Source organism: Triturus cristatus, chromosome 4_2 (assembly GCF_964204655.1).
Source record: "Triturus cristatus chromosome 4_2, aTriCri1.1, whole genome shotgun sequence".
NCBI lineage: Eukaryota > Metazoa > Chordata > Amphibia > Caudata > Salamandridae > Triturus > Triturus cristatus.
Genome location: NC_140586.1, coordinates 281,917,291 through 281,942,806, shown reverse-complemented (window position 1 = coordinate 281,942,806; position 25,516 = coordinate 281,917,291). Strand labels below are relative to the sequence as shown.

Below are 25,516 nucleotides of genomic sequence, written 5' to 3'. Positions count from 1 at the left end.
CTGGTGCACTTTCATCACTGGTGAATAACGATCAAGCCACTGTGTTTATTCAGCATTCTCTTTTGGTTTTCAGCAACAAACTTTCAAACTGGGGGTTGTTTTTTCCACCAGTCTTTCCTTATCTTTATTTTCCTAAAAGGGGTTCGTTTGGGTAGAAATGCATTCTTATTAGCAAACCAACCCCAACCACTGTGTTACGTTTTAAATCCTAAGTTTGCACTTCACCAGACCTTAAAATATACTGACTACTCATATGGGTGAGATGTGATTTCTACAACTTGTAATCCTCACTGTTTTATATAACATTTCCTGGAACGGATTACCCACAAATGATTTGTGTCTTTATAATGTGTGTGTGATGTAAAGTGCTCTGACACCCTGCACTGGTATGAGCAGTGCTATAAAACAAATTAACTGTTTGTGAGCGAGGGACCCAAAGATATTAGAGTGATTTACAAATGAAATAGATGAAGATATAAGGCATATGAATGCTACCACACAATGGTGTAGGGCCATTTATGATAGACAAAGAGCATTTAAGTAGAAATTACATCAGTCACAAATATTGAGTAAAGCAAAGCCATAGGTCAATTGCAGCAGTTTAAATATCTTCTTAGAGTTTCTCGTTGCTCAAATGAGTGCAATTTCTGATATTTATATGTTCCCCTCATCTTCATGGCCTGATTTTGCTCGCAAGAATGTGTCACTCATAGTCGTTGAAATGCCACCCATAATTGCACTGAAATTATGAAGACCTCACACATAACCATTCTGAAACCTTGGTAGCTAATAGGTCCTTAATGCAGAGAGTTTCGAGAGCCCCTCTAAAGATGTGCCCTGGGTCTCGGCCCAGCTCGCGAACCGCAAAATCAGGTCTTGAGTTCCCATACTTTCCGTTATGCCTTCCAACCGCTGTTTCTATTTTCACGCCAACGAAAATATCTTATAACAGTGAAATGAGCAGGTCAGATTTCACTAGAGACAGGCTGGTCGGATTGGCTATTGGAGAAGAGGCGTGGCTAGAGCAGAAATGGTGCGGCTAGGCGGGGCGTGGTTAAGAGGATTTTCAAACAGCGGAATCCTGAGTTCAGAACCCGGCCAACTCCCATCAGGGACACAGAAGCTGCAGTAAGTGTGGGTCTCACTTAATTTAATGTTTGCGATAATTGGGCATTCAGTGTTACCTCAGTGACCATCCCCTTCCTCTGTTTTCTGTGAGCCGTGCTACAAATGGGTGAACTAGAACCTCTAAAAAGTGCAGCGATAAGCATGCATGCACGTGACATACGAGATTACGTCAAGACTTTGCGCAATAACAACAATTCACTCACCGTTATTGTCTTAGCAGAAAAGGTCACTTTATTAAGACAGGTAAACAACATATTTTTCCTTAAAAACAAACGTTGCCATATCAAGAAACCCCCCATTTTCAATTCAAAATCCCCCAAAACATCTTATCATACTGAAACCAACTATTTCAAACAATACTTGTAGAAATACACCCCATGTAATGTACAAACCCATCATTCCTTCCCCCTCATTTATTTTATTGACCTTTTCCTCCCCCCTCCCCCACCCCAGATGGATGGATAAGCCCGCTCCAGACATCCAAACCCCCCCCAAAAAACGCCTCCCAGGAAAACCAAAGAGTTTTCCTGGCCCCACCCCCAAGGTTTGTTGCAGAAGAAAATCATAATACACTTTTATTTCACCAAAGGTTTCTATTCCAAAAATTTGCCAAAAGACCTCTCATCTCCAATAGATAATACGCTTGAACCATCTGAGATAAATGAACCCCATCCTCCCGGAACAGATGATCTTCCGTACCTGTGATATTATCATGGGACAAAACTTTAATACCCATAGCCTGACAAAAAACTTTCATTGCCCGATTGAGCTTCCTGCGAGCCTTTTCAATTGCAGCGTGATTGAGAGCCCCCCTCCAATGTTGCCTGTAAATAAATTCTGTCCATACCAACGACGTGCCCATCCAATTGTTCTTTATTACTGCCAAGTCCAATTTCATTAGCTTAATAAGAGATATACCCAACAACGGCACTAAGTCATTTTCGCCTAGGTGGATGATTAACATGTCAGGAAATCCTCTTGCAGCCGATAGCTCTGTTAACAAGGGAAACAAACCCTCCCACCTCATACCACCTTTTCCTTTCCAGAAAATTTGTGACCTTTGTTGTGGAGTCCAAGTGCTCTGCCGTAAATCTGCTGTTCTGCAAAGGTGGCTGCCCATTTAATGAAGGAGTGACCTACTATCCATGTACGCATTTTTGTTGACAATGTGCCGTTTACGGAACCTAGATGGAAAAAACACAATTAGCCAACAGCAATAGTGCAATAAAATTATTATATTATTATTTCCTGACATAGCGAGTGCAATAAGCAGATTTCCATCTACCAATCCTCTTGATGTCCTCCCAACCCCAACCCAACCTGGCCGCTTCAGTAGCCACCCCTATACGAAAAGAGTGTGTCCCAAACAGTAATGTTTTTTTTACCAGTTTAATCAAAGTTTTCCGTAAAACAACCAATAAATCAGCACTGGAGATCTTAGACCCATTCCTATGAGAGAATTTTGCCCCAGGCTGAAAACCAGTGAAATTTACAAATGACTCCCACTCCCCCAAAGGGCAGCAGTCCGGCACTCTACTGCTGTTTAATTGGACCCATGTGCCTTTGCCCAATTGATCGGTTTTAGAGCTCTTCAACCAAATCTTCAGTTAATCTCCGGCCATGATAGATGGTGAATTAAACAAAATTCCCCAGCCACTTTCTTAGGTACTAAACCCAATGGGGATACAATCAAATTTTGCATAGGGCACTGCCTAAAAGGACCCGCTATTCTGTCAGCTGTTGAATCCACATCCAGCTTCTTTTGCACAATCTGTGGCACTTCCTTGGCAGATTTCAGGTTATCAGCCCATCGATTATATCTTGCCCCTTGATACCCGATCTTGAAACCATCCTTAAATCCCCAATAAAGTTTAGAAGCAATTTCTGAGTCTGGGTATTCATCCAGCCATGATTCCAGGTTCAAAAGCTTAATTGGAGTATGAGCCCTTTGGCATAGTTTGAAAAACTGATCCTCTTCCCCTTGGGAACCTCTCTTGCTCTCCAAACCGCTGATTACTGAAACATTGTGTAATAGCATGTTTTCCTCCACATTGGGAGCATTCATGCTTGAACCTACAGAACTGTCTGTTGCAGATGCCCCGGTTAAAATTCCAACAGGCTCCAGATATTAGAAACTGTTCTCTACCAAACCATCCCGCCTCGATTTGGGCGAGACTGAAAAGCCGGTAAGTAATAGGCAAACCACTTGCTGTATGTGTCGTTGCAGGCGGTTGGGTAGAGGACATCCACTGAAGCCAAAGTTCCTGATCAACATCGCCCCAAGGTTTATTGTATAACATACTGACTCTAGCCCTGAATTCTTCATTGTAGCAAAATCACCGAAGTGCAGTTGGGCGAATGATGTCCATGTATTTGAACAGAGCAATTTCCCTATCTTGGTGTTTCTCACTATACACACTGGCGTATATCAAAAATGCTGCGGTCCAATTCTCAATGTTTTTAGGTACCCTGGGACGTCTAGAAAGCTCCCATTCCTCTTCCTTGGACCCTTCCTTAGCCTGAATGTCCCTATGGAGCAGTTTAAACACATCAACAAATTTGTGTTGCCAAATCTTATTTTTGGTCTTCTCGGAAAGATGTGTCCCCAATGGCATAGCTAAGCCCATATAAAGGAGCTTCTTATGAATATTAACCTCAACTCCCCCTGCCTGTCCAGAACTAGATTTATCTACAACAGAATCTGTGTAACTTGACTTACATCCTTACTGGCCACTACAACGTTGTTTATTGTTGATGACTGATCTGCCACCTGCCCTACGACCTCCCCCATAAACAACCCAACTGCATCAGTCACAGAGGCATCACTCACCCCCACAGAACGTGTATTGCACTTGCCATTCGAAGGTTGAGACCAAGAAGCCCACCAATGAGGCTTACCTGTTGTTAGATGAGCAGCACATTTCTGAAATTCTTTGAGACCATGACGCTGACGATGACCGTGTTGCTGTTCTTGTTCTGTTGCGCTGTCCGCTCTTGACTTCTGCAACATACTAAAAACATTGGTAGCCCCGCCCCTCCTTTTGAGAAAACATGCTTGTGACTCAATGCACGTACATTAACATCACTTCCTTCCAACAAATCCCCTTCATTTATATTTTCAGAAACATCCCCATATTCAAACTGATCATCAAAGATTTCCAAATCCGCGTTGCTTCTACCTGGCATTTCCCTATCCCCCACCTTGTCATATAACTTCCAATTAGTCACAGGCATCTGCTCCGAATGCCTGGCCGTAACCCACAAATCCGCACTTGATCCGCCCTGTGTACCTGATAATGTACCCAAAGCCGCAAAATCCTCCGCATTCACAAAACTGGAAGCACCAGTCGTTGGCTGAGAAAGTGTTGATGGTGAGACCTTCCAGCCGCTCTTGCTAGAAGACGCTGAAGATTTGTTATCCCCAGCCCCCTGCTCAGATCTGCCAACTGCATACGTTGGGGTGTCAGCATGTTCCACCCACACCCATTGCCCACACTGAGGCCCAAATGAAGAATCAAAACTAAACTGAGGGTGACTAGGGGGGGACGACATGCCGGAAAAAGAGACTCATTTCCAGTTGAAAACCGAAAATGGTCAGGAGTCAAAGCGTCATTTTCACTGTGTGGACAAAATTCAGATGCCTCCAAAACCTCATGGACATCTTCACCAACTAATGACTCTGTTTGGTCAAATTGTCCCTTAGCAATTGATTCCTTAATGTAAAATCGGGATTTATCAACAGGGGGGCCTCTGGGCACAGGGGACTGAACAAAACTCGAAATGGCCCCTTCAAATGCCCCCCCACCCACATGAAAGCTCTGCTTATTATTACTGTTCTTGAAAGCAGGAGACAATGCTGAAACCCCCAAAGTTTCATCTCCACTGTCACTGGAGTAATCCACTAAAGAAGAAGAGCGCCTGTCAACAAAAACAGGGGACGCCATATTTATCTGGACACCTTCTTTGCTAGAAAAAACACTCTTCATAAGCACCTTTGCTCCCAAATTAGCTCTTTTTGCTGGAGAGGGGCTCGTCGGTAAGGGAACGAATTAGCAGCCTTCTCAAGTGAGCCCCGCCCCCTCCCAAAACTTCCCCGAATGCCCCGGATAGAAAGGCTCCCAGAGGCGGCCCCACTCCCATGTGAAGCACGCCTCTTCGCCCGGCCCACACGAGGGGTGGAGACTGCCCCCAACTGACCTGCCTCCCCTTCTTGCGCTGACAAGCAGCGTGACGCATGCAGCCTGCCACCGCCGCTCCGCCGTGAAGAACGGCCGCGGCTCTGTTGTCTTCTCGCCACAGGTTCGGCGTTGCGTGGCACCAAAGGAGCACGGCCGTGTGACGGCAAACATGCTGCCACAGCTTCTGCCACTCCGGGCGCCGCAGTCCGTCTCGGGCGCCTCTCGCCCACTGCCACTGCAGCTGATACGCTGGGCCTGAGGAGGTCCTCCCGGCCTGCCGCACACAGGACTCGAAGCGCTTCGCTGACCGCAGCACCCTCTGCCATTAGGGTAAAGTAATTACCACAAGCTGCGCTATAATTATGACACACTGACAAGGGATATAAAGCTACAACAAAGCTCGCCGCTAGCTTCCCCTCACAGTCAAACCTCCCTCCAAAACCCCGCCTATTTAATACTTACCTGCTAGTTCCGCCCCTCACCCTACCTACACCTATTGCGCCGCGTGGATTGTTCCACTGCGCAAAAAACCCCAGGGGGACACCGGCTCGCGCCAAGTTCCCCCTGGGTCCCCATTCTTATCTCAGTATTAGTAAATAACAGTGTCCAACAAGGCCTCTCGGGCTGGAGGACAAGCTGTTACCTCAGTAACCATCCCCTTCCTCTGTTTTCTCTGAACCGTGCTACAAATGGGCGAACTAGAACCTCTAAAAGTGCAGCCATAAGCATGCATGCACGTGACGTATGAGGTTACGGCAAGACTTTCTTATCTCATTATTAGTAAATAACAGTGTCTGACGAGGCCTCTCGGGCTGGAGGACAAGCTGTCACTATGTATCTGTTGTGCCCGTGCATACTCTTACCTGGCGTGCATGCATACATGGCTTGGTCTACAGTAGCATTAGTTCTTCCCAGTTCTTTTATGTTGTGCTCTGTTTCTACTTTGGAGAGTTGTACTGTAGGGCTGCAGGTCAAAGCTTGTGTTATGGTATGGATCAGGCTGTATGTAATCTTATGGTATTATATCTGTTCTGTATTATGTTATAGCTTGTGCAGTAAGGTTGCGATTGTGTTACTAGATGTAAAGTAAGGTATGGATGGTGTGTTGTGTTATGTTTTGCATTATGGTGTTTGCTGATTTAGTTTGGGGCTCGTTGTAGGTGTTGGAAGCGAGTTATATTTGTTATGGTTAAATAGGGGATTAGATTTGTGTTTAAGGATATTTAGGCCTTAAATAGGTCCATTGGGTGAATAATGTTCCATTACAAAGCAAAACCACAGTAGACATCAAACATAGAAACATTCTATTATGCTACTGGTGATTGTTAGCGGTGAAGGGCTGGGTAAACAGAGCTGTTCTTTGTCTCTTCACTGGACGGTCCTTTAAGGGGTGCTATGTAGGGCTACATTTTAACAGGTGTTTTGTTATGTTTATGTTTTGGTTCAGGTTGCGGACTGAGATTGTGTTATGAATTTGATTGTGTTTGTAATGATTTCGGTTTGGGGTTGTGATTGGTTTATCAGTTGTGTTGACATTTCTGTTGAGGTAAGATTAAGGTTTATAGGTGTGTTGGGTTATACTTTGATTGTGTGAGCTGCGCTTTGTACTAGATTTGTGTTAGTTACCCCTTAAGCTGTTGTGCAGCGTTGATCTGGGTTTAATGTAAAGGGTTACTTACCAGTTGCATTATGTTTATGGTACAATTATATGATAACCACTAATTGTATTATGGTACTTTTATGTTAGGGTTGGAATTACTTGTTACCCTCATTAAGGTTAGGATTGCTTATGATTAGATGTGTATGTTCTGATGATGGGACTAATGGTCAGGGTTAATATGTGTACTGTGTTTGGTTTGTTTTGTCATAGTACGGGTTAAATGTTGTTTGATATGAGTTGTGCCTTGTTAGTGGTTTGAATTGAGTAAAGACCCTTATTTTCACAGGTGTCAAAGAAAGACCAGTTTGGGGTTTTGTGACATCAGTGCGAATGATAATTGAGGACTACGGTATAATGTAAACAGTACCACTGGAATTATGCGGCAGACAATGACCTAATTATGTGGCTGGGTTGACAAAATTATGGATCAAGGAAAGGCAAATGATGTCTTTTAATGTGACACATTTTGTTGCAGTATTAAGTTAGTATTTTGCCATTTTTATACATGTTAACACCGCTCAGGCAAAGCTTTGATCTCATTAGTGTCAGTTTAACACCTAAATGCAGCAAACAGCAACTGAAAGGTGAACAGCCACTGTGCTGCAACATGCATGGTAGCCGTTTTAGTAACTTTTGATTATTTCGAAAAATAAACTGTTTTTTTTGCTTAACATCTGCAGATTATGCAGAAGATGTTTGAATATATGGGAAATCCAGAATTATGCAGTTAACGCTACAGCCTCAGAATTACACAATTCCAGTGGCCCTGAATATAAATGAGGTTTGTGTGGGCCAAGGCCAAGAAAAGTAACATTTTGCATCCACAAATCAATCACAAGGTTCTATCCACAACAACATGTTTTGAATAGGATTTGAATAAGATCAGCTGACTGTACAAAGGAAAACAGCAACCATAAAAAACGAAAGGTTAGGTAGCAAATAAAAGCTCTACCCAATGAGCAACACATCTCAAACAGAAGGAACCAGAAAAGACTGGTTGTGCAGCTGAAGCACCCTGTGGGGCCCGTAGGGCTGTACTTCATGCCACCTATCCACTCACAGTTCAAACTCATTTGTTGACAGTGCAGGCTGCTGCCTTAACGGTTCTCTTTGGAAAGGTGAACCTGGGAGGCCACAACGTATTTCCTTATTGAACATCATCCAATTCTGCACGTTACAATGCTTGTTTTTCAAACATGCAGTGCAGAAGGATGAAGTGACTTCTTTTATTTTGTGCTATCTACAGTGTTTAGGGAGATTCCTCTGGTATTTTGGTCGAGTTGTAATTATTGTGAGCTAGCTGTTTTTAGGGTCGAGCCTGCGAGTGTATGTGCTAGCACATGTGTCTTGCTTGCGAGACTCTCTTGTTTTAAAAAAAGGGCTTTGAACCCGCCCGCTGCTTATCATTTGTAAGCAATTCAATGCCCTTCTTCTTTCGAGCCTTCTAATAGATCAGTGCGCTGCAAACGTCATATCCGTTCCTTTCAGTGGAGCAGGGACCAAGCACAGATTGATTCAACTTAATCTGTGCCCGTCCTCAACTCCCAATGTGATTGGGGTATTATTCCCCACCCCACCCACTCCCCAAGCCTGCTGCTCACTAGGCATGGACGGAATTCGCGGAGTCGCAGTAATTGGAGTGCTGCGAAGTGCTGAGCGGCAGAGTCCGAAACATCATGCTGATTTTTAGCGCCAGGAATTTCTCCCTCGCTGTAAAATTAGCATGGATGGCATCACGCGGAGTGCGAGAGGGCGCTGCTTCTTACTGCTGCTCGAGCGGCAGCTTCCTCAATGCAAGCAGCAGCTTTCTCAATGTGTGCGGTAGCGACCTGCTGTGACAGCCCGCATTCAGAAATCTAGCCAGGAGGTGGCCTAGTACACAATTTCTGGCGCTCGTGCTAGCCAACTTAACGTTGGCAAGCTGTGCGTGAGAAAAAACTCAGCGTCATTTAGCAAAGTTTTTCAGAACTCTGCGCAAAGCGCGCAGTGGGCAAAACTCTGTGAATCGCGCCGGTAAAGCAGAATTCTTCGCCTACCCACACTGCTCAGGCCATAGTGTTTTTTCTGCTTGAATTTCTTGTTGCTTGCCCGTGCTCACTTCCCCGTTCTGCGATCCTCCCATCTCAGGCATGGTGCAAAGTGCAGGCTCCCTTTCGCAAGACTGCTGGCAATTTAATTGTACTTTGGTCTGCTGGCAATGTAATTGTACTTTGCGTCACTCCTCCTTTCCTCCGAAGCAGGCTGCTGTTTGGAGTTCTTTTTTTTTACAACCCCCAGCTGTTTTTTTTTTAACATAACAATTTTATTGACAACCAAATCCACAACATTGCAGCAGTCTTGACAGTTAATTAGCACCTCCACTGGCCGATTATGCATGCATGTTTTGGAGACAACAAGCAATAGAATCATGGCATTCACGATTAAATCCAATCAAGTATTGAAGCAGTACAGACATGATTACACACCCACTCCTGGATCTGGGAGCCCCCCGTAGACAGTACATAGCAGGCAGCCTTATGTCTTCAGGCCACCGTGCCTGCCCCCATTATATCCAGTAAAGCCCGCCTCTCTCTCCTCAGTTCAACAGTAGGGGAAATACAGATGTCCCCCCGGTACTTGTTCCATCTTCCCCACTTATGATCTCACTTCTGCGGGCAACCTCGATTTTTGTAGACCGTTTTCTCCGCCACCATTGCCTGATCCATATCCATGGCCCAAACGCGCAGCAATGGCATAGTGTCAATCCCCCATTTCTGAGCAATATTCCTTTTAGCTATGGCCCACCCCATTGCCGACCACTCTTGCTCCGCCTGGGTGAGGTCTGTCGCTTCTCATACATTAAGCCCAGCTGTTTATGAATGTGTCTGCCTTCCCGCACTATCTGCTGTCCCCTGAGAAAACACAAGCTACGGAGTCCATAGTCTAAACTTAACTCAAGCAAGATTATTGGTGCCTAGTGCTGCCTTTGCTGAGCTGGATAGAATGGCCCACGGGTACCCAGCTAATATCGGTGGGCTGTGCATTGAGATTCTTTGAGTGTACTGGACACGTTGACATAACTGCCCACGTCTGGCACCCACTGCAGTGCTTGTTGTAGGTGAGGCGTAAGGCGTGCAGCATAATTTCTTATTTCTGTCCCAGAATGTCTGTGCAGGTGTGGCTATCTGCGCTGAGGTGCCTTACTCAGACTCAAAGGCACATCCTCGTAAAAAAGGGACAGGTTTATGAGCTCTTTATAAAGTATCTTCATCGATGACCTGTACGCATGTTCAGGGGTTGGGAGGACCACCTAAGCATCATTCAGCACCAGCACAGCACAACTTAAGCACCACCACAGCTTTACTCAGCACCTGTGCAGCACCATCTCAGCATCACTCAGAACCACCTCAGCAAAACTCTGCACCTCCTATCCATCACTCACCACCAGCACAGCACCACCTGAGCACCACCGCACCATTAGTGCAGCACCACCTCGACACCAGCTCAGCCCCAGCGCAGCACCACCTCAGCACCAGCGCAGCATCAAAGCAGCACCATCTGAGCAACACCTCAGCATGAGCACAGCACCACATAAGCACCAGCGCAGTACCACTTCAGCATTATTCAGCACCACCACAGCATCACTCAGTACCACCATAGTATCACCAAGCACCACCTGAGCACCATCTCGGCACCAGCGCACCATCATCTTAGCACCGCCTCAGCATCACCCAGCACCACCTCAGCACCAGCACAGCATACACGTAGCATGACCTACGCATCAGCGCCGTACCACCTCACCACCACTGCCATCTCAGCATCACTCACTTGCACCTCAGCGCCACCTCAGCACCACCTCAGCACCACCTCAGCACCATCTCAGCATCATCTGAGCATCAATCAGCACCACATCTGCACAACCTCAGCACCAGTGCAGCATCACCACTGCACCAGTGCAGCACCAGCACAGCACCACTTCAGCTCCACATCAGCACCAGTTTAGCACCACCACCACCTCAACATCAGTGCAGCACCACTTCAGCACCAACTCTGCAATAGCGCAGCACCACTTCAGTACCACCTTTGTAACAGAGCAGCGCCACCTTAAGACCACATCAGCATCACCACCTCAATACCAGTGCAGCACCACCTCAGCATCAGCGCCAGACCACCTCAGCACCAGAAGAGCACCTCCTCAACATCACTCAGCACCACCTCAGCATCAGCGGAGCATCACCTCAGCACCAGCTCAAGACAACCGCTGCACCAGCGCAGCACTAGTGCACCACCACCTCATCACCAGCACAGCACCAACTCAACTGCACCTCGGCTCCAGCGCATCACCACCTCAGCACCACTTCAGCTGTGAAGTTCACCAGTGTTGGAGCGGGTTACCAGCTTGAGTTACTCACACATACCATATACTCACTTGGGTCCATAACATTCATACAAGTAAGCTAATAAAAACCCACTGTCATCAATTTTTGTGATTTTCATGTAATTTGATATTCACCTTTACCAAATCTCACCAACTCGATTTCCTTGTCAATAAATTTCCTTTGCTCAATGAATCAGGTTTCTGAGTTAGTTTAAAGTAGAAATGACATTAACTTTACCTTTGAAATAACCACAAACTCGAGAAGTTTTAACATCTTTATCTAATCAATAATTTTGTGAGTCAAAGATCAAATACAATGCTAACATCGAGTTTCATTCAGGAAAGAAATCAAGTTTAGATCAATAATAAGTCTCAATAAAATATTGTGATGACAGTACCTGTAAAAGGAGGGAAGAGAGAGCAGGTACAAGGACAGGTATCACATAATTATATTTACCTAAGGTGATAGATGAACCCAACTCCTTGAAGATGGGCCAGATGAAGTCCACCAGGACAGGTGGAAGACAGAGGATCAGGATAGGTTCAGAACTAGGAAGGTGACATCTTCGAAGTGCAGCGCCAGCATCGCACCCCTCTCTGGTACTACTCTCCTCGATCTTTCTTCCGCAATTCCCCTTCTAGATGATTGCTTTATCAATCAGTATTTCGGTCTCTCGAGCAGGGTCTCTGGCATCTGAATGGTCTGAGACAGCGTCTTGGACAGCGTCTGTTGAAGCATACGTGTCGGGTCAGATTCAGACGGGTCAGCGACATCTATCTAACTAACTTACCTCAATTATACTATTCTGTGTTCGTGTACCACCCCCCAATGTTTCAATATTATGTTTTCCCCTATTCTGATTGGACAGGGCAAGGAGGTGAGTTCATCACCCATACTAAAAGTCTATATTTTTCTTAAGACCATTGTTCTATGTATCCGCCCCTTAATTTACTTTCCCAAAGCTTTATTCCCACCCGCATTTCACATTATAATCAATAAATTTTGAAACATTATTTTAAGTTTCTTCCTCTGTCCGGGTCAATAGGTTGAGTTCTCAGGCGTCTCTGTCCAGTGTGGCCTTGGCTGTGTTTCAACTGTGCCGTCATGGTTTCCGGCAGGTTTCTGTGCGCCTGCGTGCAAGTCAGGTGGGGTAGGGATTTCAGTCACCCTCCGAGGCCCAAATACGAACTAATAATAAAGTCAGAGAAAAACATGTTAGAATACGAAAATAAATGAATTCACTGTATACCACTTATCTCTACTCTATCCCCATTTACTTATAGAAATCTTTCGTATTAGCAATTAGTAGAACTTGCAAGGTTTAGTTAAAGCAGTAGCATGTGCATTAACATGTGAGTTTCAAGCGGCCAGTTTAAGAGCTATTGCGCAGCTGCAAAGTTTCCCCCCAAGCATAGAAGACGTCATACTACGTAGATGCAGTAGACACATGCGCAGTGAAGTTCCCGCGTTTTTTGGTGGCCATTTTAAGACACTCGGGTTACTTGTTAGTAATACACATATAAAAGCTTCCCCTAGATACAGTATGTCGTGTGTAATGCAATATTAGTATTTACAAAACAGATTGGTTACGTGATTACATGTTATTTGAGAGGATTGCATAAAAGCAAGTTTCTTTTATACGAAACCTTGCTCCATCAATCACCAGCACCATTTTAGACTCTCAGAGACAGGCAGACTGTAGACGGCAGTCTTCAGTGGTATGTAGCAGACTTGCCCATTTATGGCTATGCATCGAGTTAGTTATTGTGACATGTGCAGTGGGGCAGGAGCTTTGTTAAAACTAGTAAGATTCAAACTAAAAAAAACTTTCAGTTAAGCACACAGTAAATCTACATTGATTAAAGTATCTTAGAGTAAACCTGAAGAATAGTTTGTAGGCAAAGCAACGTGGCAACATTTGTTATTTTTGTTTGTACGCTATTACAACGGCCTGTGCTCAAGAAACACACTACAACTCCACTATTGACAACACATGAGAGGTAATGTCTCTGATATTGTTAATCACATTGCACATACCTCGGTTTTGTTATCTTATTCAAAGTATACATATCTGCAGTCAATGGACCTCAATGTCATGTGTGTTTTTCAGACAGTCCTGATTTTTCAGAAACTCAAACTAAGCCACAGCTACCTGATGGGGCAACTGAAACTACATGTCCCAACATGCTTACTGTTGTTCATGGAAAGCCACCACAGTCAGAAGATCACACTTATGACATGGGGGCATGTCCACAGCTATGTACCTCTTATAATTCAGGTGTTTATTTGTAATCTAGAAAGCCTTCAGCATCTTATGCTCACCACACATTGTGCATTTCAAAATTCCTTCCTGTGGGATGTCATTTAAGGTTTTATGCAGAGTTGGTAATATGGCCAAAGGACGAGTCAAGTGAGAGATGCTCACTAAGCCCCTTTTTTTTTAAACTTAGATGCCTTTCATTTTTAGTCCAGGAATGCACGTTGCATAACGCAAATTGACAAAGATGTGGAAGCAAGGTCTTGATTAAGTTCTAAGCATCTTTTAGTCAGTCCACTCAATTACATAGGAAATATTCATTCTGAACAGTGTGTAGTCTCTTTTGTGAGGGTTATTGAAGACCTGGGCTGGACAAGAGAAACGTTTTGTGCAGTATTTCTGTTATAAGCTTCATTTGTTGTATGTAGGTTTCCTCCTTGTGCATTCTAATAAGAGCCTCTAACACAGCCTCAACTTAGGGTGAGTATGTGGAGCCAGAACTCGAGACCTTGTGGAGTGACTTCTAGGAGCTGGCCTGAACTCCCCTCGTCCCTCCCTCCCTCGTCCCCCTCACCAGACAATCTTGATCCCCTGTGACCCACCAGGGCAACTACTAGCACCTGACGCCCTGGTCCTGCAGGACAGAACCTGAGTGCACTGATGCAAAATAGCACGAACCACCTACTGGTGTACACTAAATGAACGGTCTTATAATAGCTGCTGATGTACTCCGGATCTTACCTTTAATGATATCTTTGCCTATTTTATGCCTATACCGCTATCTTATGCGTATTCTGTGATTTTATGTCTACACTGTTACTTTATGACTATAGTTTGATTTTTGCCTATTTTACGGCTATACTGTTGTTTTACGCATATACTGTGATTTTATGGCTATACTGTTAATTTATTCCAATTCTGTGATGTTTGCCTATTATACCTCATGTGCGCATTAGTGACCCTGCTTTTATTGATGTCTACTAGTCCATGTTTACATGGATATCTTACTTACGCTGTGTGTGTAACCATTGGATGCCCTGATCCTCTTTATATACATGCCCCACTACCCAAAAAGATGTGTGACATCTTCTATCTTTAGCCAGCATCCCTTCATTGTTCGCTATATGCAAAACAAACCTAAATTCCATGACGTTGCAAAGCCTGCTGCGAAAACCTCTCTCAGCTACCAACTAGAACCTTCAGTGCACCAGACCCCTGCCTGCCCTCGAGTACGAAAGACTCTCCACAATGTGACCTATGAACTCCGTCACAACCACCGCTCCTAGATACCGTGAGCCCCAAGCACCAGGAAAGATAAGAATACCCATCAGTGCTTTTCGGCATTCAAGTCCCCTTTGAACTCACAGGGATCCTACTAGATCATCTTGTCGACCTCCCCTTATCACGTGTCTGACACTGACATGCCACTCTTCCAAAGTAGTGGCCACTACTACTCCCCACCACTTTCCCCCATCATTATGTACATCACCATTATCTAACTGATTTACACACACTCTCATAATCCCTAATGCCTAGTCCCCAACCTCTACTCAGCCCCTACACCCCCTAACCCAACTCCCTTCCGGAGACCCTTAACTCTCCCTACACCCTACCATGGCCTCACACACCCACCCCTTGGAAAGCTGTGGTCCTAACTTCTTCCGCATTAAGTTCCTGCCAAATCTCTGCAAACATGCCGCTAAAAACTACAAACACAAGCTCCTCGAAGAACACCCAGAAACACAAATAAGGGACACCTATCACAGCGTAAACCATGGAGGCCGCATAGTATACCTCATTTTCAACTTCTCCCCACTAAGCCTCACAACTTCTACACTAACAACTCAATCACCATCCACACAGGTTCCTTTATCCCATAACATCAGACAAGCCTCAGTACCTACCCCCCACCCCAGCCTACGACTGCCACCAGTCCTCCCTGCCATCTCACCCTGTACTAACCACTGCCCAAATGATCACCGCAATCACCCGCTTGGAACTTAAAATGAATGCCCTGCTAAACGAAATTACTGCATTACGAAGGACCTAAAGTCCAACCCCAGTTGACCTCTCGATTTGTTTACCATAAACCCACCCTCAGCTACCACTCACTCTACTCCCTGGTGGACTAACCCTCTCAAACAATATAATCTCAAACCTAGATGTGCTACACCTGAAATGTCTCATTTTAAATGTTGAAGCCCTGATGAACTCGTATTCCACTGCCACCAACAAATCTTCCTATATCAATTCCCCGGTCATCCTCAGCACGAAAAGGCTCCCTATCACTAATCTCCTGCCCAAACCACCAGCCGAGCTCACCTCCTTCCAACTCACGCTAACTGAAATGAAAGCAGCAACCATATTAAACTGCATACCTCCTAAACTGTCGGTCAGCATCGAAGCACATCCCTGAAATAGCAGAAACCATCCTACTTCAAAAAATAGACCTATACTTTCTGATGGAAACTTGGCTAAATGACCACTCATCAGCCATCTTGGATCTCCTCACCCCACCAGGTTTCTTAATCATCCATCGAAACTGCAAAGATTGCTCCAGTGACAGTCACGCAAACCTATACAAAAACGACCTCCAACTTACACCCTTCCACACAACTGAATACTCAACCTTTGAATATATAGGAGTTACCCTTCCTTCTAAAGGATCAAACCCTGTGAAACTCCACATCATCTATCACCCTCCAGGTGATAAGCCTCAATTCCTAGAAGATTTAATGGACCTCATAACTCTAAACTCCTTGAAATATTTCACAGCCATCATCTTAGGAGACCTAAAATTGCACCTGAATGATACCAATGACACTACTGTGCAAACACTAGACTCCCTCCTTGAATTGAAAGGTCTCACCCAACACTGTAAAAAGCAAACCCACAACAAAGGTGTGACCCTTGACACTATCATCTCTAATCACAATGACATATCCCTACACTCCATCCTTACCATGGACTGGTCCAACCACCATCTAATTCTTTTTGGCCTGATCATCAATCAAACTATGCCTCATGTCCAAAACCACCTGCGGAAACACTGTACAAGAAACATGCACCAAATCCAACATGTAGAGCTAGAATTCCTGATGGGCTCCCAAATCATTCCCCCATCTGAGCTGTCAACCATCAACGAAATGACTTCTCACTACAACACTTTACTGACTGAACTCCTTGACAACATTGACCCCTAAAACAAAAAGAATCAAGAAGTACCCCCTCCAAATCATGATTCAACACAGACCTTAACAATGAGAGGCAACAACTTCGATTGATGGAAAGAAAATGGAGAAACCAACCTCTCATCTCTCACTCCTCCGAAAAGAACAACTAAAATATAGAAAGCACATCTACAGAGAAAAATCTGCCTTCTTCAGAGTTCAACTAGACCATTCGAGAAACCAACCCAAAACCCTTTTCAAGATCATCAAAAACCAATACTCTTCCATTCCTCAACATCCTTCCGATGCCTCTACTGCCTCTACTGAACAACGTGAGGAGTTTGCTAAATTCTTCGCAGACAAGATAACAAACATTTAACTCATGTTAGACTCCATTCTTCTGCCGCCAATGATCGTGCCTTCAATGCTGGCCCCCCACATACCCCCTCACCAACTGAGGTCGATCTCTACAATCCCAACGCCGCAACATACCAGAGCTACAGCGTCAACCAACTCCATCCAAAAAACAATGGAAAGTGGTCCGAATTTGCTACAATATCTGAAAAGGTAGTCAGAGAAATACTATTATCCTTAAACCCGACCACGCACCTCTCTGACCCTCTCTCCTCCTCCCTTGTAAACAAACTCAGTCAAATCATCGCTCTAATCTGGACAAATATCATCAACTCCTCCTTTTCGAGCATCTCCATGCTGGCCTCCCTTAAGATTTGCCAAATCACCCCCTCATCAAAAAATCTGACGCCTAACCTGACGACCGCAATAACTACAGACCCATCACCAACCCTCCTCCACTTGCTAAAACCATCGAAAAATGTGTCCTCTCTCAATTAAACAATCACATTGACAAATTCAACTTGCATGACACTTTTCAATCTGGATTTAGGAACGGTTGCAGTACAGAGACCACAATCCTGAACATCACTGATGACCTACACAAATTCCTCGATGAGGAGATGCCTGACTTCTCATCCTCCTGGACCTCTCAGCGGCCTTTGATACCTTCAACCACAAAACTCTTCTCAACTCTCTCGCACAATGGTTAGGCATCAGCGGCACCGTCCTCCAATGGTTTCCATCATACCTGAATCAAAATAAACAAATCGACAACAAGAGTAACATTGCCACCAAAGGAGTCCCCCAAGTATCAATCCTATCCCCTATACTTTTCAACCTCTACATGGAACCTCTTGCACAGATCCTGAAACAAGCCAGAATTGCCTACCATCTCTAATGAGATGACACCCAAATCTATTTCAAAATCACTTCACATAAAGACATCCAACATCTCAACAACACTCTCTCCCTGATACACACCAGGCTCAACAACAACCATCTAAAATTAAACCCCAACTAAACCGAACTCCTCCTCATCCAGCCTAAAAACAATCCCCATCCCATCCACCACTGGCTCGAAAACCTAACTGCACTAAATTGCAAACTTTTCACATCCAACTCCGTCAAATCTCTTGGGATTACTCTAGACAAAAGCCTGAATAGAAAAGAGCGTATCAATGCCTCTGCAAAAAGAGCTGTCTACACCTTAAAATAGATAAAAATCAAACCTTTTATTACCTCTGAGGACTTGAAGACTGTAATCCACTCCCTTGTCCTATCTAAGCTGGACTATGGCAACGCAACGGTCACTGGCACTCTAAAAAACAACCTTCTTCCAATAAAGATCCCACTCAATGGGTAGACTAATCTCTGGAGAGAGTCAATTCAACCACATCACTCCACCCCTCAACAAACTCAACTCGTTACCAATTGAAGTGAGGAATATATTCAAAACAGCCTGTATAACACTCAATGGGTAGACTAATCTCTGGAGAGAGTCAATTTAACCACATCACTCCCACCCTCAACAAACTCAACTCGTTACCAATTGAAGCGAGGAATATATTCAAAACAGCCTGTATAACACACAAAGCTCTCTACTCTGGAAATCCTACCTATCTCGCTAACAAACTCGCTAAAGCAGGCCAAAAAAGACCTCTACGAAGCTTCAACACACTTCTCCACTTCCCTCTAAATTCAAGAAAACCGAATTCATCACTCGATCCTTCTCTGGTAACGCCCCAAGATTGGACTGCCCTTTTTAGGTCTCGCCTGGCGTTAGCAGCGCACATGCGCTGACCTCGCCATGCGAGGGCCTTTTGCGACCGATTCAACGAAAGCTGAATGTACGAGTACAGATGGACAAAGATGGCTGCTCTCGCCATTCACAAAGCTAAACATACACGCGTAGGGACAAAAAATGCACGTGCATGTGGACAGCCCAACACCATCTTTGTTTACTTTAATTAGCGTAGGGATGTGCACACGTGCACGCATGGTGGCGTGCTTTCGCCTTCCCGTCGGGCCCCTCCTTCTTAAGTTGTGCATGTTCTAGACCTGCTGCATTCACTAAAATAGGGTGGGTGCACCATAGAGCTGCATCCATAATGTAGGAGAGTTAGGCTTCCTTTATACAGACAGGACTGGATGCACTCTTGACCGTCTTCCTTCACCTGGGAGAGTTGTGCACGCTCTAGGCAGGATTTCTTCACAGAGAGAGATGCTTGTGTATGCGCTGTATCTGATTCATGGACATATGCACACTCTAGAGCGGCTCGTCTCACAGAAAGAGGAATGGGCACAATCTATACCTCCTTTTTGTATGTGTGAGGAATGAACACGCCCTGGGCAGGTTTCCTTGACAGACAGGTGTCTATGCACGCTCTAGACCAGCTTCTGCCCTCGAGCACAGAGCGGTACATGTGCTAGAGAACTGGACGGACAATTGCGTCCCTCATGGCAAGCGAACTGCGCATGCTCTAAACATGTTTCCTCACGACGAGGTGATTGTACCCACTCTAGGCCATACGTTGAGAGGGTTGCGCACTCCACATGCATGTTTCCCTCACCGCTAGATGTTATTGCACTCTTGAGGCATACTTTCCTCCTCCTGGCTAGGAGATTGAGCACACACTAGAAAGGTTTTCTTCACGGCCAGATGACCGTGCATAGCCTAGACCCGTGTCCCTCATGACAGATTATTGTACACGCTCTGGGCAGGCTGCCACCCAGTGAGAGAGGTGTGCACCCTTTAGACTTGTTTTCCTGGCACACATTGTCGGTACCCACTCTATGCTGTCTGACGGCTCCTCCTTTGAAGCCAAATGCAAATGGGTGTCCTCGCGCCCTGCCTGCTGACTCATCCTCCCCCAGTTATCTCTGTTTACCTCTCTCTTGCCAATTGCATCTGTAGCCTCAAGGATGGCTTAAATTTTGTTTATTCTCCTTGCCATTGCACCGTCACACGCACCCTGGTTTGTAAAAACCAAAGACCCAGAGCTTTCTCTCCAACCCGGCCTTGAGCTGTGTAACCTGGGTCTATTTGTGTTTATGTCTCCTTACGTCTGCTGCCCCCCATCCAAAGGAGGGTGGAGCGGATGATGTATAATGACAGATCTCCCACCCTATGACATCAAACTGATGCATGCCAAGATAGGGAACGGTCTGAGCTGCTCATTAACTATTTACTGCATTAGCAGAATACCAGTCTGACGTAGTTATTGCTTCTTCGCGAGTATCACAAACTAATTCCTGGATGACGTTACTAGCCATTTTCAGCACACATTATTCTGCTAAGGAGCAGACCAGGAATAACAGCTCAAGAGCCGCTCGCGCCTCTGCCAGATGTGAGTGCATTCTGAAATAGGTTCACCAGATTTTAAACAAGCATGAAAAATGCAATGGGTCTCGCCTTTCATTAACTTAAAGCCATTTGCTTTGCTATACAATACCATTAGCAAAGCAAATGGCTTTAACTTAATAAAAGGCGAGAACTATTGCATTTTCAATGCTTTTTTAAGAACTGTGTCACAACCAATCCTATTTAAACTTAAAACTGTCTCACCTTAATAAATTCCTTAACTAATCTGCCTAAAATACCCTGCTTAACCTACCTAGTACCCCGTCCAACATACTCACTGATCACTCTGAACTCGATGCCAGCCCCTCCTCTGCATACCCTACCACCGCCATATAATGTACTAATATTTGCTCCCCACCTGTATCCTTATCCAGTAAATGAGCCCTGTTTACCTTCTTCCTGCCCAATATTGTATTACTTTTCTCACCCTATATTGTACAAGTTTTTGCTATGCCTACTGTAAACGATGTTAAACGATGCACATGTAACTCTTGTAAAGCTGTATCCTATGATTATAGCTCCTGTAATCAATCTATAAGTAATTCTTGTAAAGCGCTCTGATGCCCTTGGGTCTAGTTTGCGTTATATAAAACTCCAAAATAAATAAATAAACATTTATATTTTTATTTATTTTAAAAATAGTTAATCTCAGTGAATAAAGTGCAATTTATTGAGGAAATGTGATTTTTACAGATCAATTAAATCGTGTCGAACAATGTTTGATCACACATTAGTCAATGACAGAATACTGACACTTAGCTCGATTCACACAAATACTTTCTAGAGTGGCATTGTGTTACTGTAGTGTTAATGATTGCAACTAAGGTCAGTAATTGGATCGTCTTGTAAACATATCGGTTGCTAGTGCATATTAAATAAGCATACAGTGCAGTTATACTACTGACAGAAGCACTTCTTTGTTTCTTTACTCTGAGTGAAGTCATATGTCAGGTCTCAAACTTTACAGGTTTTGCCTGAAATAGCGCATGCACTGCCACTTGCAAGAAATGCTGCCAGCTTACAGTGGGTTTAGAGACCACCCATTGCTTCCCACTGATTGATCTTATTTGTTTGAGCCTCTTTGGTCAGTGCGTGCCAGCTTCACTTCCTCTTCTCGTGTTTGGCCCTCCTCTGGAGCATGCCCAAGTACTTGTATCCTTCCACTGTGTGCGCTTTCTGTGCTACTTTGTTTTCTTTTTGTCGAAGACTGCATGGGCTTGCAGGCTCTTTCCCTAATATGCTTCTCTACCCTTTCAGTGTCACTCTCTCTTCATCGTGTCCCCGCCCACAACTCTCACTTATGAACTTTAGTGCCCCCTGCGGCACTCTCTCACCAGTGTCCTTGTGGCGCCCACCTGTGCAAATTTTTGCCTTTCGCGGATGTACCTCTGTGCTTTTTCCGCTTCCCATGTTGCTCTCCTCCGTGTTGCTGCCCTTGCCCTCTACACCCCGACCATGTTGGTGCCCTCCCAGACCTGCTACTGCACCCTATTAACAAATTTTAAAAAGCTGCAATTATGTTGCCGCAGGGCTGCATCATTTTTGTAGGCGTGCATGCATATGTAAATCATTCACATCTCTACAGAATGATAAGGCCCTGCAACTGTGTTGTAAGACTTAAAAAAAAAATCTTTCCTTTATTCTATACAGCACCAAGAAAAAACATTGGCAGCACCAATATGTCTCTAAGGCAAGACATATTGGCTTTGCCAATGCTTGTTTTATTTTGGTATACCTGATTTGTTTTTGGGTAGCTGTTTTTATTAAGAAGCATTTGTTTTTATTTATAAGTAGTTGATTTTAACGTGGTCCAGCATTTATTTAAGCATTACTGTTATTTTTTTAGGCTAGCTGTTTCTATATGATATTTACTAAAAAAAAAAAGCGCCTTAGTGTTAAATTAAGGTTGTAGTGGAAGCAATCGGACAATGTAAACAGACTACAACCTAGTTTTTGAAACCCAGTTCAATAAGTTAGTGTCCAACTTAGTGCTTATCTCTACCAGAAACAAAGCTCTTTATTACACAATACTGCACACTAACAGCAACAGAAAACAATGAAGTGTCTCAGGGCGCTCTCAGGTTGATACTGTGCCTCATCCTGCTTACTCCCCGCACCCCTCCCTCCCCTGCGTTCAGCCTCTCTCCCTGTTCTGTGCGGTCGCCTCACCCTATCTGGGGATGCAGTAGTAGTGTAAATCAAGTTCAGGTGCAGATTCACCCCCATCCCCCAATATAAACCTCCGAATATGTATGTGCACGGTCTCAGTTCAGTGTCTTACCATTCTCAATGGAATATGTCATCACATGTCATGCTTACCTGCATGGGCATTCAAGCAGACCCACACACTTTGCAGGAGTGGTGGTGTGTTGGCAGTGTCTGGTTTTCTCTCCTTCCTCCACTCCCGTGGCTGCATTTGGAGTCTTTCCTTCTCCGGGCATTTCTGTGGCAGGAGATAGCAGTCCTGGTTTGGCGTGGTCCCAGCCAGACTGGCGATATGCGTTTCTGGCTCTGGGAGCTTGGCGCAGAACCAACGCCAGGGCTGGCAGGTCTTTGCTGTTGCCCTGATTAGGCCAGGTGATATCTGGGCAGATGTAGCCCCCCCCCCCCCCAATTTCCGGCAAAAGGTCCAGGCCTCTGGTGATCTCCTCTGCCCTCTGGGAGACTGGTTATGTGGCAGACACCAGGCCTGATTGCACAGCAGTTATCTGAATATTTTGTGGAGTACTCTCTTCTTTGGCCATAGCGACCTTCGAACTTGAACAACAAGTAGAGTTGTGAGATCCCAGTTTTATTCACAGCTGGCAGACAGGAGATGCGGACACACATGCTAAACCATAGAACCATTTTAAGGTGGTTCTCCTGTAAAGTGCCCTTTTCATGCTGTTCCAGACACATCTTTTGTGTAGAATTATGCTTGTCACAGCACAGTAGTCGGCAACTTGAAGCACCCACAAGAGAAGTGATGGAGCAATGTTTCGTAAAGAAGAAACTTGCTCGGATGCAATCCTCTCAAATAATGTATAACACCATAATCAATCTGTTTGTGAATACTAATAATTGCATTACATACGTTATACAGTATCTAGAAGACGCTTGCCTATGTGTATTACTAACCAGTAACCCGAGTGTCATTAAAATGGCCGACAAAATGCGGGAATTTCACTGCGCATTCATCTACTGCATCTACGTAGTATGACGTTTTCTATGTTTGGAGGGAAACTTTTGCAGCTGCGCAATAGCTTTTAAAATGGCCGCTTGAAACTCACATGTTAATGCGCAGGTTTCTGCTTAAACTAAACTTACAAGTTTTACTAATTGCTAATGCAAAAGATATAAATAAGTAAATGGGATTAGAGTAGAGATAAGTGGTATACAGTGAATTCATTTATTTTCGTATTCTAACATGTTTTTCTCTGACTTTATTATTAGTTTGTATTTGGGCCTCAGAGGGTGAATGAAATCCCTACCCCACGTGGTCTCCGCGCACGCGCACTAAATCCTGCCCGGAACCATGATGACACCGTTGAAACCCAGCCAAGGTCAAGCTGGGGAGAATCTCATGAGAACTTGACACGTCGAGCCGAACAAGAGCAACAAATATTACAAATTGTATAAATTGTATTGATCATAATATGAAATGCGGGTGGGACTAAAGCTTTGGGAAAGTAAATTAAGGGGCGGGAACATAGAACAATGGGCCTAAAGAAAAATATTACATTTAATATGGTGTGATGAACTCACCTCCTTGCCCTGTCCAATCAGAAATAGGGGATTTACGATATTGAAACATTTGGGGGTGGTACACAAACACAGAATAGTATAATTGAGGTTAGGTAGTTAGAGATCTGCCAGACCCGTCATTCCGACTCGTCACAGACCCGACATGTATGCTGCCACAGACCCTTCCGAGACGCTGTCTCAGACCCTGCAGATGCCAGAGACCCTGCTCGAGAGACCGAAATACTGATCCATAATCCATTCATCTAGAAGTGGAATCGCAGAAGAAAAGATCAAGGAGAGTAGTGCCAGAGAGGGGTGCAACGCTGGCGTTGCACTTAGAAGAGGTCACCTTCCCGGTTCTGAACCTGTCCTGATCCTCTGTCTTCCACCTGTCGCGGTGGACTCCATCTGGCCCATCTTTAAGGAGTTGGGTTCATCTATCACCCTAGGTAAATATAATTCTCTGAAATCTGTCCTTGTACCTGCTCTCTCTTCTCTCACTTTACAGGTACTGTCATCACAATATTTTATTGAGACTTATTATTGAACTAAAACTTGAATTTCTTTCTTGAAAGAACCCGATGTTTGCATGTATTTGATCTCTGACTCACAAAATTTTGATTAGATAAAACTTTTAAAACTCTTTGAGTCTGTGATCATTGGAGAAAACCTTAAATGTTATATTTCTGCCTATACTACTAGCTACTAGATTCATTGATCAGAGGAAATTTATTGTCAAGAAGATTGGATTGGTAAGATTTGGGTAAAGATGACAAAATCTTGCAGGTAAAGCAAAATTGACTCCGGCGGTACTACTAGCTTATTGTATGAATGTTATGGGGCCAGGTGAGTATATGGTGTGTGAGTAGCACAAGCTGGTAATCCGCTGGATCAGTTTTTCTTGGTAGCAGAGCTATGGTTAGGGTTCTAGTTAGTTAGGTAGAGAATATTGTGGATTGAATTATTGATTTATGCATTAACACCCGCTTATTCGTTTTTCGTTATTTTTGTTTCATGTTGTCTGGAAATTCCTGGGAATATTAAATAGCGGGTGGCGAATGGAAGCCACACTGCAGTGAGGTTACTTGTCTGGATCAAGAAGGTGCTGAAAAGTTATGCAGGACTAGAAGCACTGATTAAGGAGTAGTAGGTTCTCTGATGCTTGAGTGAAGAGTAAGCGGAAAAGTTTTACTCGTAGTGTGTGAAGAGTAAGCGGAAACGTTTTACTCGCAGTAAAAGAATTGACTATTCTTTGAATTTAGAGGATCAGACAAAGTAGTAAATGTTTCTATGTGGTCGATCAATGAAAATCGTACGTACAATTGTG

The 25,516-nt window shown here is 44.4% G+C and overlaps 1 protein-coding gene across 1 annotated transcript in view; it reads left to right on the top strand.

The window, feature by feature from the left end:
• Window positions 1-24,832, top strand: part of LOC146833636 (uncharacterized) — a 206,850-nt gene extending 182,018 nt beyond the window's left edge. The window contains exon 4 of the mRNA XM_085599909.1: window positions 23,899-24,832. Coding sequence (XP_085456035.1) covers window positions 23,899-23,923 — 25 coding nt within the window. The 3' untranslated portion in view covers window positions 23,924-24,832. The remainder of the gene's footprint in view (window positions 1-23,898) is intronic.
• Window positions 24,833-25,516: the final 684 nt, after the last annotated feature.